Here is a 17,164-nt window from a genome sequence, read left to right as displayed (position 1 = left end):
GATTTTACACAATCAGATTCAATGTGCTAGGTAAACAGGATGTGCTCTTCTAATGCCAGAGGACTGTGGGGTCATACATTTACTCAAGGTCACTTTATCATTTTTGTGTTCCAATCCCAAGAAAAAGGAAAAAAAGGAATACTAATTATCTTTTGCATGATCTGCCACTTTTTGAGTTGAACTAAATATAGATAGACAATAAGTCAGGGCTGTTTCTTAATCATAAAATGTGCCCCTGCAGCCTTTTCCCCTTTGATATTTCTTGATATAGTTCGAGTTAATATCTCATGGGTGTAATGCTTGTTTTCTTCATAGAGAGCGCTAGGAGAGGCTGTTTGGTATTTATCTGCAGAGAAGGTGCTCCAGTAAGGCTTGCTGAGTGAAATATATGCATTGGCTCTGGGCAAACCATGAATTCACGAGTTATTTACCAGCTCAGTATTTCAGTTCACATTGTATAGCTCTGGTCAGGATGGTTAAAATAATTGGAATCTTGCCTGTTTCCTAAAAGATAATCACAAAAGTGAAACCTTTAAAATCACAGCCTAGTGGAGTCTCCTATGCTGGAGAGATTTGCTAAATGTTGTGGAATTACAAAGGCGGAGAATCTTTCCCCTGAATTAGTTTACCCTCTTAATGGGAAGCAAGGTACAGGCATTGAGAATTTTAATGAGTACTGTTTACTGAGTACTTAGGATGTGCCAGGCACCATGCTCAGTACTTTATAAAGATTCTTAGCTCATTTAGTTATTTCAATAAACCCATGCCTCAGGTGCTATTATAATTCCTATCTTATAGAGAAGGGAATACACAAAAGTTAAGTAAATTGCCTGAGGCAAAAAGCTAGCAAGTAGTGGAGTTGGGATTCCATCTCGGGCAATCTGACGTCAGAGTCTGTATGCCTGATTCCTAGGCTACAAAAACCACATAGGGCTGCAAAATGATCCACATGGCAGGGCCAGATGAGTAGCTGAGGAGGGAATTCAGAGTATTCAGGGGAAAGATGTATCTCTGGGGAAGATAAGAAAAGAGGCAATATGCTATAAAGGTTAGAGTTCAGACTTGGGTGGCAAACTTGGCCAGTTGCTATGCGTCCTCTGTTTACCCAAGCCTCAGTTTCTTCCTCTGTAAAATGGAGACGATGATAGTTCTCACAATACAGGATTATAATGAATAAATGAACCTAGTGCATGCTTGGTGCTTAGCCTAATGCCTGCCACACTGCAAGTGCTTAATAAATCATGGCAATTGTTGTTACCAGATAATAAGCAAGACCTGAAATGGTGAGTAAAGCTCAGAAAGGAGAAATTGAGCATTTTGGTTGCCAAGAATAGTGTGAGAAGAAGCTGAAAGGTAGCAATTCATTCCACCAATATTTACTGTTAATATTTATGACATAATTTGCGGAAGAAGGTGCAGCAAATGCCTGTGAGTGGGTCAGTCTATTCTATATCCCAGTGTTAGGGAAGAAAAATTGGCAAAGGTTATTACATTAGGTTGTGGCGATGATGCTTGCCAGGTGAATTAGCCTAAATATCTTCTGGGTACTTGAGAATGTTTCAAGTATTTAAATACGATATAGGGCCAATCTGGGAACAATAGTGTTCTAGGAGAATAAATCAGCTGCTGTTGTTGTGTTGGATAATTGGTCAAGGAAGAAAGGAGGGAGAAGGCTCACTCAGGAGATAACCGCAACCATACAGATGTCAGATGATCATGTCCAAACCGACAGAGTGGCTCTGGGTGCATCAGCAGCAGGTCATTAACAGGAGTTGGTGATGGTTGAATTGCTGCTTCTACCCCTGTCCCCTCTTCTTGTGTCTGAGAACACCTGTGGAGCCACGAGCCTGGGAAACCAGAGAATGGAGCCGGCAGTTGGCAGGTCTGGGAAGAGACAGAAGTGGAAGAGAAGACAAGTTCGGTTTTAGATGAGTCGCATTTAGACACAGGTGGAAGTAGTATAGTTGGAAGGACATGCCTAGTATCCGGCAGAGAGGTCAGGATGGAAATACAGTTTTGGGAACTCTCACATAAATTGGCAATTAGAACTGTGGGAGTGGGTGAGCTCCCTAAGGGACAGAGCGTCCAGGGAAAAGCCAAGGACGAGGAGAGGTACCTGGCAGGGCTTGCAGTGAGGCGGTTGCAGGGTGCCGGGGATGGGGTCAAGGGAGGCGGAGGAGCAGAGCGAACACCCCACAGGGAGCCCAGAGAACCAACTGGGAGGAGGTGAAGGAGCCCACAGAGGAGGAGGCAAGAAATGAATGAAGGTGGCAGTAGGTAGACAGGAAGCCAGGAAGAAGGACTGGAGAAAATGCCGTGGGTTTGCCTCTGTAAAGTGCTTTTCATAGTGAGGTGAGGGCTAAAGTCAGATTGTCCAGATGGAGGAAATCTCGAAATAGCAGGGGCTTCTCAGGGGACTGCATTTTTGTGGGGAGGGAGGCAAAGTAATACTTTCTCATTTTGAGTAAGTAGCACACACATTATTGTTCAAATCTAACAAAATCTCGAGAGAGGGAAATGAAAATTTAGAAGAGAAGTCACTGGCCAAGTACAGCAAAGCCTGGTCTCAGGGAGATGGCGTGGACGAGGGCTGTAAAGGGAGGAACTGCAGAAGGCTGACGCCGCCCTGCCAGTTGCTAAGATGTTGGCGTGTTCTAAACCACGTGGTAAATAACACCTGCCCCAAGCCCCCCTCCCCACCTCTGCCTCAGCCACCAGCCCCTCCCACAGCATCCTCGGGAGACCTCCCCACTGTCCAGCAATGCATCACTAATATCGGGCCCAGCAGGAGGCCCCTAGCCCCCTGCTCCTCTACAGAGGTCAGAGATTGTTCTGATTGGTTCATCGGTGGTAGTAGTAGTAGTAAAATATTCCAGTATTATTTTGGATCTCATCTAATAAATGTAGAACCACAGAACTCTAAGGCTTAAACCTACACTAGGCCTTCTGATGCTCAATCCAGCCCTGCAGCCAGCCACAGGGCTATCCTCCATCTGCAATTGGAATACATCCCCCACCCCTCCAACCCTGGCCACGTTCCCCCTCCGCTGCCCCCTCCCACCACCCATTGTTTTGCCAGGGTTTAGGGAAACCCCTCTACATGGTAAATTAATGCAAGATAGACCCGATAAGAGCAGAGTTAGGAACTCGATGTTTTCATAAAGATGGCAATCTCTTGCTTAAAGGTTAAAACCTGCCAGCAGCTTACAACAGGGAGAGAAGGATAAAAGGTTATCAACACTGCCCACATGTGCAGTGTGTTTTGGAAAACTTGACCCCATTGTGTACAAACAAATGTTCCTCTGTAATCTGATAGCACCGGGCTGCCCTGACACAATGCTGCTGCGGGACCTGATTTCAAGGCAAAGGAAAGTGAAATAGAAAAGAAAAAATTTCTTCAAGGCAGTTCTTTGATTGGTATTGTGTCTCCTGCTTGTGTTAAATAAATATTTAGCTTATAGCTCTGCACGTGCAAGAGATGAATCATCTAATTAAACAAGGTCAGCAAAGATAAGACTTAACCACCTCTGCAGCTGAAAATACAGGTCTTCGAAGGCGGGCTCTTACAGTCACACTGGAGGATTTGTAATCTGTACTTCTACAATTCGGGAGGCAGGTTATTGATGACAGCCCATTCTTATGGCATCTTCGTGCCTCATGGAGATGTCCAAAGAGTAATAATCACAGTGAAATCTGCAATGGCAGTCCTCATGAAATTTGGTATTAGCATTCATCATCCACCGTGAAGGGGAACTCTGCCTTGAATTGTTCTCAGTAGCAGAATGGCATATGTGCTCCTCTGTTTGAGCCTGTCACCTAGTCTCTATTTGGATAAGCACATGTTTTAAAAGGGCTGCCTGGACATAGTCTATACCCCAGAACATGAGGGGATGTGTAAGGAGAAATGCCCTTGGCGTCTCTCAAAGGGTCCATTAGCGGGTCTAGGTAGCCGGCCACAAGCCACGGTTAGCAAGAGGCATGGATTCCCCTGATGTTGCCCTAGTATGCAGCACAGTCAGTTCTTTTCCTAAAGAGAAAGTCATGCATATCACATCACCTGCTGGGTGGGCTATGAAAGCCAAGCAGCTTACATCTGGGGAGACACTCTCTCTTCTCCACTTTGCAACCAAATTTCGTGAGTCTCAAGTGCTCACTGTGTCCACATCCTCACCACACACACACTCCAACTCTACCCAATATGATTTCCACCCCAACCACCCTAATGAGATGCCCCCTTGCTAAGAGCATATCATGACTCCAAATCCAATGAGGATTCTCAGTCCCTTGCTTAACAGTCCTCTCTGCACCATTGGACGTAGTCCCTTTCGCCCTCCCTGAAACTCGGCCCACCCTGTCTTCCACGATTCTCTTCTAGCTTTATTTCCCTCCTGCCTCTCTGGTCTCATTCCCAGTCATCTTGGCTTGGTCATCTTCTTCAACTTCCTTGACTATGTAATTTACAACAATAAATATAATACAAGCAGGAAGGCTAAGGGCCTATGTTAAGTGTGTGTAGGTATTCAGGGGAAGTAGGGACTATTTATAGCTGAACAGACCTGGGAACCTCCATCTGGGAGGTAGCTTTTTGCCTGGACATCGAAGGATGGGCAGAATTTGAATGTGCAGAGATTGTGCTAGGGCTAAGGAACAGGAAAAGATGGAGCGTAACAAACCAAATAAATGGCAGGATTATTTTGAAAAATAGTTTAACGGTAATTACCTCTCCACTCTGAAGATTAAGTCTCAAAGATTGGTTTTTGTGTTTTTACTTTTGAATGAGCACTGGAAAATCTTTCACATTATTTTAGATTATGAAAAAGCAACCAACTTCGGTAATGAAAATATTGTAGATGCTTGTTATATATGGTTAGTCTTAAGAATAAAATCCAGGTCTTAGAGAGCTTGGAGGACCAGTGAAAGTGACTGCCTTTATTCTAAGAGCAATGAGGGACCCAGCAGAGAGTATCATGAAACGAGAGCTTCAGGAAGATCAGTCTTGCGTCCCTCTTGGGGCCAAGAGGAGAAGACAGAAAGCCATTGCTGTGGTGCACACGAGGGGCAGTGAAGGCCTGGAGTCTAGTCACTGTGCAGTAAGTCAGAGGTGAGGTGAATTCTTGCAAGAGATAGTCACAATTAGGCTCAGATGTTAACATGAGTGAGATTGCACTTGTGTTGAAATAACTGTGAGGAATTTTAGACTCTTAGAACAGTAATGGAACTTTCAGAGGCCAACTCCTGCACCCCAATTTTGAAATCATTGAGTACAGTCAAATCTTTGGCTTTGCTGATAAGAAAACTGAGGCTCAGAGAGGTGAAGTGACTTGTCCCACATCACACAGCTAATTAGTGGTGAAGTAAGGCTAGATTTTTTTTTTTCCATTTGCCTGGTCAGGAGTCTTTATTGAGAAAATTTTCCATTTTTTCTTGTTAATATTCTACCAAGAAGATCTCTTAGCCTAAACGATCCTTTTATTTCCTAATGAAATAAACTGCTTGGTTTATAATCTTGCCACTACCACAAATCAGCTGTGTGGCCTTAGTGAGCTACTCATCCCTCTAAGCTTCCACTTTCATATCTGAAGAGTAGGGGTAGCCTGCAATCCTAGCACTCTGGGAGGCTGAGGCAGGAGGATCGCTCGAGGTCAGGAGTTCGAGACCAGCCTGAGCAAGAGCGAGACCCCCGTCTCTACTAAAAATAGAAAAGAAATGATCTGGACAGCTAAAAATATAAGTAGAAAAAAATATTAGCCGGGCATGGTGGTGCATGCCTGTAGTCCCAGCTACTCGGGAGGCTGAGGCAGAAGGATCGCTTAAGCCCAGGAGTTTGAGGTTGCTGTGAGCTAGGCTGATGCCACGGCACTCACTCTAGCCAGGGCAACAGAGTAAGACTCTGTCTCAAAAAAAAAAAAAAAAAAGAGTGGGGATAATTTAGCATGACCATAGAAACTTTCAGAGGCTTTAATGGCATAATCCTTGTAGATCAGAGAATTTAGCACCATGCCTAGATATCGTGAGCACCCAATAAGACAGGGGTCTATAATCATCCTCCCCTCCAATAATTATTACCCAGTCCCATCAGAAATGGTCTGCCTGACTGTGGATGGGCAATATCATTAGCTGGAATTTTGAGAACAATTGGCCAGTCTCTTGGAGTCCTGACTGACTCAGTCTCCAGCTGCCTCTGAGTCACTCTGCCCTGTTCAGCCTTAGTTTTCTCATCTGAAAAACTGAGGGACCTGTGTGTGTGTGTGTGTGTGTGTGTGTGTGTGTGTGTCTGTGTGTGTGTGTGTGTGTGTGTGAGAGAGAGAGAGAGAGAGAAAGAGAGGGAGAGAGAGAGAGAGAAGGGGTGAGAATACTAGAGTATGGGAAGGCGGAACTGTGTAGAGTTTAGGGAGTAAATAATTCCCAGAAGGAATCCCACTATGTCCTATTTGGAAGCATCTTGGAAGCACAATTTGATGAGGACACTGGGTCTGCAGACTTCACAGATGTGGCCATTTTGTGAACATGCTTTGAACGTGCAAGGCACACAAGCCTGTTTTCTTTCTTCTCTTCCCGCCACCTCCCCCCTACCCCAAATAAAATGGGGGCGGATCAGGGCTGATGAAGCACTTCTAGGAGAGGAGTTGGTCTTAAGCACTGGTTGTTTCTAAGAGTTGGGAGAACAAGCCAGTTTCACAACGAAGGCTCCTGGTGCATAATCCCTCTGCAGAAGAATGTCATTCATTACTGATCACTTCGAGGGACCCAGACCCTTCACCCTGCAAATGCAGTGCTGCTGAGAACCCCAATGACATGTTCCTGGCATATGATGTCAGGGGGTGCTTTCTTTTCCTCTCACTGTCTTCTAACCTCACAGACAGGAAAATAGAGTCAGAGGAGACCAGGAAGTTGCTCAGAGCCACGGGGGTTAATACTGAGGATTAGGTCATATTTCCTAGCTTCTGAGAAAGAGCTGGCCCACACAGCTCAGTGAGTTCTAGTATAGAGTGTCCAGGATTTAATTTGAAAGCGATTGGGAACAACATCTGAGGATTTTCTTTCTTTCTTTGTGTCTCTCAGTTTTTGTCTTCCCTTCACTCCAGGAATTTTGGGATGAATATGAGCGTCTAGGGGACTTACAACTAAAGGGACTCTGCTGAAGACACATTGCCTTGAATGTGGGAGGCCGCTCGATGTCTTTAACTGGATGAATAGGGAGGGATTTTTTTCCCCATTGGACAAGTTCAATAGTCTCCACTGACTTCTTTACAGGCGAGAACACCTGTGAGCTGGAGGATTTAGTCAAATTACTGATGTAAGTAAGGAAAGTTTGTCTGCAGGTCTCTCCCCAAATGTGGCAGCAACCCCCAAAGCTGAAGTGATCTTCATTTCACTTCCCTTCACTTCACTTTACTGTTCTCATTGGTCAGGCCAATGTCATACTATTGTAAAATAGTAGGTAAGATATTTTGAATATTCCCTTTCCCCCAAAGTGGCGGTGTTCTCCTTTCTTTCAAGTGGAGAACCCCTCCCCTTTGCTGGGTAACTGACACTGCAAATCATTCTTTTGCATCCTGAGAACACCCCCAACCGACAGTGGGGTCCTCCCTACATCTCTATTTCTTTTGACTTGTGATTTTTTGTGGGGGCGGTCAACAAATGAGTCAACAGAGAAAAGCATGCTAATTTTATCAAGAACTATCTCAGAAGAGGTGGGAGTTGGTGGAGATGAGGACAGTATTGGCCAATGGCTTATATAATAGGGCCAGAGCTAACCATTTGGGAACACAAAAGCCCACTCCCTTTCACTAAGGGAGGGAAAACCTCTAATAGAGAACTAAGCAATGCATTCTGTGATTTCCCTATAGTTGAAACGTCTATTCCCACAACCTAAATTCCAAAGCATTTTCCCAAAACCATTGAGTTGCAGAATTTAAAAAATGTATTTGATTGCCAGATTTGCAAATTGGATCTGTTTTCCAGTTTTCCACTGGGGAAGACGAAAAGGTGGCAGTTGGCAGCTAGTGATTGCAATGCAATTTTCCTTGGCATGTGAATCTTGGCCGTCATCAGTGTGTTATCCTGGCCACAGCTCCCTGGCACTCCCTGCAACACTAGTGCCAAATCCTGCCCTTCCTGATGGCCGCCCTCTGGAATCCACTGATGATCAGAGTAATAATCATTGTGGCCTGCATCTCTGGAGCTCTTCATGGCTTTTCATCTCATTTAAGCCTCAGAAAACTCTGTAAGAGAATTAGGAAAGGTATATTTATCCTCATTTTACAGATTGGCAAACTTGGACTTAGAGAAGACAAGTGACTTACATAAATACACAGTTGGTTTATAGTGATCCTGGATCCTCATCCATATCTTCTGCCTCTTTTCTTGTGTTCTTTTCAAAACAAGACACGGGCATAGAAAAGCCAGTAAGGAAAGGAATCTACACAAAATAGATTGTCTTGGTCCACAGCCCTGGTATGGTTGGGATTACCCCATATGATACTCTAATTTTTAAATGCAATAGTGATTCATTTGGCCACCAAAAAGCTTCATTTTCATCACCAGCATTATAAAGAGATAGTTTTCAAAAATCAATACATAAGATGGAATATATCATGATACTAATATTCTATATTATGCCCTATACTATGAAATACTATAAAATACAACTTATAATTTTAGGACTAAGTCCAGAAGTTTTCATTCTAATGAGTCATGAAGTCAGTTTAGTGGGTTGCTACCAGAATTAAAAGAAAACAGGGGGTAAGATAGGATATAATCGAATTGAAAATGTCAAAGTACATTGCATGTCACAAAAGTGAAGAGTGTTCTCTGAATCCTTTGGTTCATATATTATGTGTACCACATCACAGTGTTAAACTTCCTGAGTAGTCTTCCCCCTTTTCTTGTTTTCCTTCTCTTTACTCTCCCTTCTTTCTCCTTCTCCATGTATAGAGGAAAGGTACCCAGATACCTGCTACCTTTGTACTATTACAGGTACCATCCTCACCCCCATCCTCCCTAACACCATCTTCTCAGGGGTCTGGGGCGGAGATTGCTCTCTCAAGTTCCTCTATGCTCCTCCTTCCCTTCCCCTCTCTGTTGAAAAGATCCTTGTGCAGCGTGACCTTCAAGACAGGGCTTGCTAGTTCATTCCCTGTTTAACAAATAAGTTGCTCTATCGCTAAGCCATCATATTTCCATTTCAGGCAAAGCAACTCAAACTTGAAGAAATGAAATCCCCAAGGAGAGCCACTGTGTGCTTCATGCTTATTGTGATTTATTCTTCCCAAGCTACACTGAACTTGAATTTAGAAGCCATTGTTCATCCTTTGGTGAGTAAATCTATGTCTGCTATCATTTTTCCTGTCACATTTTCTCTGATTTCCTGGGAGCGTCTCTGATGGAAAATGGTTCTTAAAAAAATTTTAGGGAACAAAAATTTTTAGGGGAAGAAAAAATTCTTCCCCTAATTGCAACATTTAAACAAATATTGCAAATGGGGGGAAGGGAGTGAATATAAACAGACTTTAGCGTATTTACTGGGCTACAATTTACCAGACTTTGAAATCAGTGTGAGAGATTTCCCAGGCTTCCCTCCTTAGCTAAATTGCAACATCTAGGCCTGAAGCTTCCACTCTGCAAAAGGGTTAACGATGACAACAAAGCAGGTTTGGAGCATTGAGCAGAATGTATGTTCTCAAAGGATTCATTTTAATTGGAGCACCAGGCTAGACTAAAGACGTCAATCTACGTGGGTGTGTAGCACAATCATTGCTTGATAAAGCTGAACAGATCATAGATATCATCTAAGCCTTTGCTGACAAATTATCCAAGCGATTTGTCTTTGGAAAGTCAATGGGAGTTAAGCTTAAGTAAAGGAAGTGCTAAGTACCACCTTCCTCCTTATGGGAATTATTGGGTTATTCCTTACTTAGGGTCTCCATGCACCAGAGACAGGGCATTTACTGCTTGGGGAAGATTAGGAGACTGACACAATTCTCTCTGTCTCAGTTTCTTCACCTGTAAGATGATGACAATAGGAGTACTGATTTCCTATGATTGTTATGAAAATTGCATTAGTTGATATTTATAAGATGCCTTAGAACAGTGTCTGGCACATCATAAATGCTATATAAATGTTTGCTATTATTATTTATTTCATTGTAATAGTATTTTTTCTACTTTTCTTTTGTTTCCCATATTTTAGTTCTATTTTTTTTTTTTTTAGTCAGTCACTATCGTTAGAGCTTCATTGGTACATTTTTTGCATTATAAAATGTCCCTCTTTGTCCTACTTGGTATGTTTTAATTTAAGTCTTTGTTGTCTATTTCAATTGTCAGTTCTGCTTTTGTATTTGTTTGCCTGATCTTAGCCCTTTATTTTTTGTTTAGCCTTTATATACTACTTTGCTTTAATGGTTCTCTTGTAAACAACATGTGTTTGAGGTCTTTTTCTTTCAAACCAAATCTGAGCAAATTAGGGGGGTATAATTTATGCACATTTGATATCATTTTTAAAATGCTTGATCTTTTAGGATTTTGTTTCCTGACTGTGCACTTTCTTCCTCTTTCCATTTTTGGATCTTTCATGGTTTGACCCAGGTGATCTTTGTCTTTTTCTTGCTCTCATGACTCAGGAGGATACATGGTGTGTCTCCTCTTCCAAACTCCAGTGTGCGGGATACAACCTGTACAGTCGTATGCAGCAGTCTGCTCATATAAATAGAGGGAGGAAATATTTACACTTCTTGTGAATTCACAGGTCAGCCCAGAGCCCTGTCTATCCACGGCATGTGGGGCGAACTCCAGAGCTTGAGGTGATCTCGGCGATGGGGCTAGCTTTGCCCCTGTTTCAGAGTTTCTTAGTGCTCCTGGCTGCAGCTCTGCCGGGTCTGCCCTCGTAGTGGCATAGGGGATAAGCCAGGGATCTCCTAGGGCTGCTGCTGGAATTTGAACTTCATCTTCCTGGAAGCTCCCACCACCTACCGCAAATGACCCAATTTTCCTCCATAGATCTACCCTTCAAGGTATAATATCTTCATACAACCCAAAGGCTAAGGACCCTATTGGAAAGGTGCACTCGAGCCTGGCTGATCCGTTTATACTGCCCTAAGCTGCCAGCCACTTCCCACGGCTGACCTACTCTCTGAAGTATAGCATGTGGTGACAGGCTTTTGAAACAAATTATGGTAAAATACATACATAAATTTAACATCTTAAACCATCTTAAAGTATATAGTTCAGTAGTATTAAGTATATTCACATTGTTGTTCAACCAATCTCCAGAACTGTTTCATTTTGCAAACTGAAACTCTACTCCCATTAAAAACAACTCCCCGTTTCCCCTCCCCCCAGCCTCTGGCACCCACCATGCCACTTTCTGTGTCTGTGATTTGACAATTCTAGGCACTTCAAGTAAGTGGAATCAGGCAGTATTTGCCTTTTTGTGTCTGGCTTTTTCACTTAGTGTATTGTCCCCAAGGTTCATCCATGTTGTAGCCTGTGTCAGAATTTCCTTTGTTTTTAAGGCTGAATATTGTTCATTGTACGTGCCACAATCTGTTTGTTCATTCATCCATCGGAGGACAGCCGGGTTGCCTCTGCCTCTTGGCTACTCTGAATAATGCTGCTATGAACAGGAATATACAAATAAGGGGTGAATGGGTTTTAAACTGTGATGATGTAGCCCGGCACTTTGCAAACTTTAGTGTGATCATGGATCCGCTCAGAGACCTTCTTAAAATGCAGATTTCAGCTCTGTGAGCCTGGGAGGGGCTGAGAGGTTGGGTTTCTGACAAGCTGCCCTGGCCCCTGCCCCACTTGGAGTCGCAGGGCTGTGCACTCTCAACTTTGGCCTCAGGCCTTATTTGAAGCCTGTCTCTGACCCTCACTAGCTTTGGAAACTTTGTCAAGTGTCTTCATCTCCCTGAACCTATTTCCTCTACATAAAATGAGAATAAATACTATCTCTTTTATCCATTTGTTGTGAGGAGGAAACATTCTCATACACGTAAGTTTTAGCACAGTGACTAGCGTAGATCCCAAGTGCTTATGAATTTGTGGTTACTTGTAATATTCTAGCACAAATAAATCTATCTTAACATGCATATGAGAGGAAACATTGTAATAGGATTCTTGCTCGATTATCCAACACAGAAGCAAATATGTGAAATCTCAGGTTCCAGGTCAAGAAACGGAGTGTGTGGTGGGGCTCTGGTGAGTAGGGGTGAGATTTGGGACAGCTGAGGCCTTTGGCGACCACCCCGTTTGCCAGCCCGTTCCTAACTGATTGCCCATCCCCTCTCCAGGCCACCCAGCCCATCACCACTACAATTATTTGTGAAGTCATGATGCCCGACAGGTGGGGCGCTTCCTGGAACTGGTGACCTTGTCTCTTCCTCTGAAGCTGGGCTGTCAGGAAATTCCCTCCGGACAGAGCTGGCCACTGTGGCTCATCTGGGCCCTCCACACAGACAGGGCCAGCAGTGGGAGGTCCCCTGGAGCTCTGTTTCCTTGCCTGGAGCCAATACCCAGCCGAGTGTTGAGAGAGCCCCTGCTGGGAACCGGGCTCTGGAAGTTGAAGAGAAAGGGCAAGTGTTGGAGTCTCACAGTTCCCCAAACCGGCTTTACGTGAGGACTCAGGATGGCAAGACTGGTCCCCAGGGAGCCCCAGGCCAGCAGGACACGCAGGCACACACCACTGCCAGAGATTGCACCACACGCTTGACATGCCTGGGCACGTATTATTTTTCATAATGTGCGGAACTGAGGCTGAGAGGCAGTGACTGACCTTTCCAGCTCGTGAGAATCCGAGGCAGGGGGATCCAGTCCGTGGTGGGGCTCTAGCATTTGCTCTGTTCAAATCCGGGTCCCCTGACCTGGCAGCCAGCTCTTCGTACCTTCTTAAATCTGGGCTGGTCAAGGGCATTTACCGTGACCACCCCCCACACCCCAGGGGCGTCTCTGGTCTCAGTGTGCCTTTTCCTCCATCATCTCCAGTGACTGCAGGGCTTAACATAAAAAGCAGGTTAGTCTCATAAGCTGTGAATCCTCACTGGGCAACAGAGAGGCCTGAGGCGACAGGGTTGTAGAAGCAGCACTTTGCAAAGATGTGCCCCGAAAGTTCCAGATGACCATCATAAAGATTCAAGAAATTGTCAAACAGCAGTGTGTCCAAAAGGTGGCCTCACACGGAGGGATGTGCTGGTTACAAAGGCAGCTTCTTGCACCTCACTCCGGGCCTCTAAATCAGATTAGGGACAGAGGAGGCAAGTGACCCTAGCTCTCACAAGGATTTGAAATACTCTGCATTAAATTGAAATAAACCTTGATTTTAACACACAACGGACCATGGCAAGACTTCAATTCTTTAGTCCCACTGGGAAACAGAATGAAAACTCAACCTGGGAGAGCTGCCCAGAGGTGACTGCTGGCAGTCACGTTCTCCGGGGCTGAGTCCCCTAATTGCAGCCATGAAGTGTGAACAGAGAAAGCTTCTGGTGTGACCTGCGCCCCGTTTCCTCCCCTCCAAGCCCCAGGGAGGGTGGAGGCAGGAATGCAGGGAAGAACCTTCCTCCCGCCCGGGCTCAGAGCCAAGGCAGTCTCCAGGGGAAGCCGGCGGGAACCAGCCCTATACATTGACTTTGCGCCTTCAGTTCCTGCATATTTAAGTGTATCTACAATAACCTCTGCAAATAAAGCACCAACTGGGCTTTTGAAATTCCAATCACTATCCGTCATTCCTCTGTTTATTTCTTCAAGAACATTTATGAACAGTCAGGTTCACAGCCCCTCCTCACTTCCTACAGATGCTAATGCTTTCCTCAGCCAGCGTCTCCTAACTGGGAGGGGAACATGTAGACCTCAGGGGGGGTGTGAATGGCTAACATCTGATCTGCTCCTACTAAGGGGAGGGAGACAAGCCAAGGGAACTAGTCACTGAAAAGGAGAAGTGGGGAGGAGGAGGTAATAAAGAAAGAGAAGTGCTAGGTAAAGAGAGACTGGCTCCCTAAAACAGACAGGTTTCCCAGGGTCCGTGCTGATAAGATGACGCAATGCCAACGTGGACAAGTGCAGGCTTTGGAGTCCGGCTAGCTGGTTTTGAATCCTGGCTCTGCCATTGAAGGCTGTGTGACTTTAGGCAAGTTACCGGACCTCTCTGTGCCTGTGCTTTCTCATCAGTGAGATGTGGATAGCAACAGCACCTACCTTGTAGGTTGTCCTGGCACAGGGTGCTGAATACATCTTAGGAATTATTATATTTGTGATTGTTATGATGTGACATAACTAGAAAATAGTGGCAGACAACCCCGATGGCAGAATGAGCTCTGCCTAACCTGGTAGTCATGGGTGGGTGGAATTCCTGGTAAAGGCCACGTCTCTGTGGGCAGGGGCTGTCTGGGAAGGCTTCAAAGAGGTGGGGCTTCTCTACTGAACCTTGAAGGGAGTTTGGACTGGGAAGCACCTTGCAGGAAAACCTGCCTGCAGGCAGCGGGGAGCGAGGAAACCTGTGTCAGGTCGAGGTCAGGGGTAGGCTTGGTTACCAGCTACAGAGCTGGTGGTGATCCCATTAGCAAAGGCGATCAATGCCAGTTCTTTGACAAAAAAGCTACCTATGGAAAGGAAATGAGCTTCACAGAGATGAGCCAGGTGGCGGTGTGCAGAGGGGCCATGTGAATGATGCCCCCAGAACAGCATGATGCCCCATCCATGAATAGCATTTACTATGTCATCAGAATATTCTCAGCGATTTACATTTATTAATCATTTGATCCTCACAATGACCTCATGAGGTAGGCTATGTTTATCCCCATACTGTAGGTAAGGACTGAGGCATAGAGAAGTTAAGTAATTTGCCCAAGGTCATGCAGCCATTTTATGGTGGAGCTAGGGTTTGAACTCAATGTTTGCAGAGTCCTTGCTTTTAACCACGGTACTATAGAATAATAACCAAAATTTATTAAAAGCTCACTATGTGCCATATTGTATTTCACTTAGTTCTCATAACAATCCTGTGAAGTTGGTACTATTATTATTATTCCCATTTTACAGAAAAGAAAACTGAGGATATGTAACTTCCCCAAGGTCACATAGTAAGTGGCACAGCCATGTACCCACGTAGTCTGACTCTAGAGCTGGTTCTCTCAGTCCCTGCCACAGAAACCAGCAAGAGAAACATCCAGAAGAAAAAGGACTAGAGATGGAAAAAATAATTTCTAAGCACAAACAATGGTTAAACAGCCCTAACACAGCAGAAGTATTGAGGTGGGGACAAGCTGGGTGCTGAGAAGAGGTCGTGAGACTTGTCTCAAAGGTCACTAGAATGACTCAGGGTTTAAGTCTTAGGCAGAAAGTACAAGTTTACAACATTATAATTTATAGTTCTTGACAGGATGCAAACTGCAGGAACTCTGAGAAACTTAATGGTGATCTCTTTCCGCTCCTGGCTTTAGAGACTGGTCTATACAAAATGAATTCCTAGAACACACTACGGATGTGACTCCATTTCGTTCTCCCAACCATCCAGTTGCTAAGTGCCCAGCATCCACTGAGCACGCGGTGCTAACCCAAAATCTGCAGCCCTAAGCTCAGCGCCAACGCTTAGGGGTATGTGGGCAGAAAACTATAGTGAAAATACTGCTCTAAGTAACATTAGTTAACAATTTTCTCAAACGTTCTTTCAGATTCTCCACGAACATGAACTGGCCGGTGAAGAGCCACTAAGGCAAAGACGAGCAGGTATGTAAACTCATTGTCGCAATCTCTCCTATAAGTCTAATCAAATGACATAGGGTGCAACTTTTTTAAATGCTGTGATCCACGCCATTCAGCCTCCAAGCACGTCAGGGTCAAATAGTGCAGTTCAATTGCTAAAAGTGATTACAAAGCAACTCCATCCTCTATCGAATGACATTAAATGGATCATAGCAACACGTTACAACCCCCATCTTTCCCCTGTAACCGTAAGTTCTTCTCATATCCCCAAGGTCTCTCTGTGGCTCTCTCCTCAGCTGCCCTCCTGCACCACCAAACAGCCTCTGCTTCCAACCCAGAGTCCTTTCCTTTGGCCTCTCTACGTTTATTTTTCAACTTCTCTCACGCAGCACTTTATTTTGTGGATCAACTGAACCACTAGGCTGAAGTCCTTCTCCTCTGTTTCCCACACCAATTTTTCCACTAAACTCCAATGAAGTGGCCTAGAAAATATTAGACCCTGCCCCCTGGAGGGCTGGGGGAGGTGGAGAGCTGTGCCCACTCGTGCACTGACCCTCGAGTCCCATTCCCAGCTGAGCCCGGGCAGGTGTCAGGGTACGTCTTCAGGCGGAATGTTCCCGGGACCTGGTCTCCCACTTCCATCACAACTTTTCAAAGGCACAGATCTGACCCCTTCATTTCCCTCCATAAAACCCTTCATGGGCTCCCCTTGCCTTGGAGCTGAAGCCAGTCATGTGGTCACGTCTCGCCGGGACTTCCGTGTGTTTCCCACTTGATTCCCTCTGCTCCCGTTCACATAGTGGATGCGCCCTGTCATCCCCCTTTGTCTATCTGGGGGACTCCTGCTTCAGTCTCAAGCCACATGGCTCCTACCGAGTAAGGCCTTCCATCGACTGCTTTTCCCGGGTTCCCAATGCCATTGATACTTTTCTGTTTGACAGCCTTTGTCCCAAAGCATTGGAATGAATTTACTTCCTGTCCCCCATCCCCAGTAGATGTGAGCTCCCTTGAATTCTCTTCACCTCTGTAGCCTGGCATCAAGCCCAGTTTCTCTCTCAATAAATGAGTGAACGGATGAAGAGCTTGCACTTTCATGTCATAGCTGCCCCCTCCTGAGCTCCCATCAGGAAGAGACTGCTGGCTGAGCACCAGCTTTCCAGAGGGTAAAACTTCTTAACCTATCGCATTATGATCCAATCATTTTTCAGCCTGTGTGACTCGATCTAGCCAGTCTTGTGGTCTAAAAGGCACACGAGGCTTCCAAAGACAGCAGGCCTGCCCCAAGGTCGGAACAGAGGCGTCTGTTAGAGCCCTGCATGGTGCAGTGAACAGACGCACCTGCCGCCCAGTGCGTGAAATGGGACTGTGACTGCATTTAATTCAGTCTTGAAATGCTTGTTGGAAGGTCACACCACAGCTGGTTTTCCCTCCCTCCCCTCCTCTCCCCTTCCCTTCCATGCCATCC

General features: G+C 45.1%; 1 protein-coding gene across 8 annotated transcripts in view; it reads left to right on the top strand.

Moving 5' to 3' along the window:
- The window catches only part of ADGRF5 (adhesion G protein-coupled receptor F5), a 98,744-nt gene that overhangs the window by 33,898 nt on the left and 47,682 nt on the right, over positions 1 to 17,164 (top strand). For 7 of the 8 annotated variants that reach the window (XM_045543698.1, XM_045543692.1, XM_045543694.1 and 4 more), the window contains exons 2-3: positions 9,192 to 9,317; positions 15,669 to 15,723. In XM_045543698.1, coding sequence (XP_045399654.1) covers positions 9,216 to 9,317; positions 15,669 to 15,723 — 157 coding nt within the window. In that variant the 5' untranslated portion in view covers positions 9,192 to 9,215. Of the gene's footprint in view, positions 1 to 7,284; positions 7,298 to 9,191; positions 9,318 to 15,668; positions 15,724 to 17,164 lie in introns of those variants that run through there. The other variant, XM_045543693.1, reaches the window with a different exon arrangement.

This window comes from Lemur catta, chromosome 2 (genome assembly GCF_020740605.2).
Source record: "Lemur catta isolate mLemCat1 chromosome 2, mLemCat1.pri, whole genome shotgun sequence".
In the NCBI taxonomy this organism is placed as follows: Eukaryota; Metazoa; Chordata; class Mammalia; order Primates; family Lemuridae; genus Lemur; species Lemur catta.
This window is presented reverse-complemented; position numbering and strand designations above follow the sequence as displayed.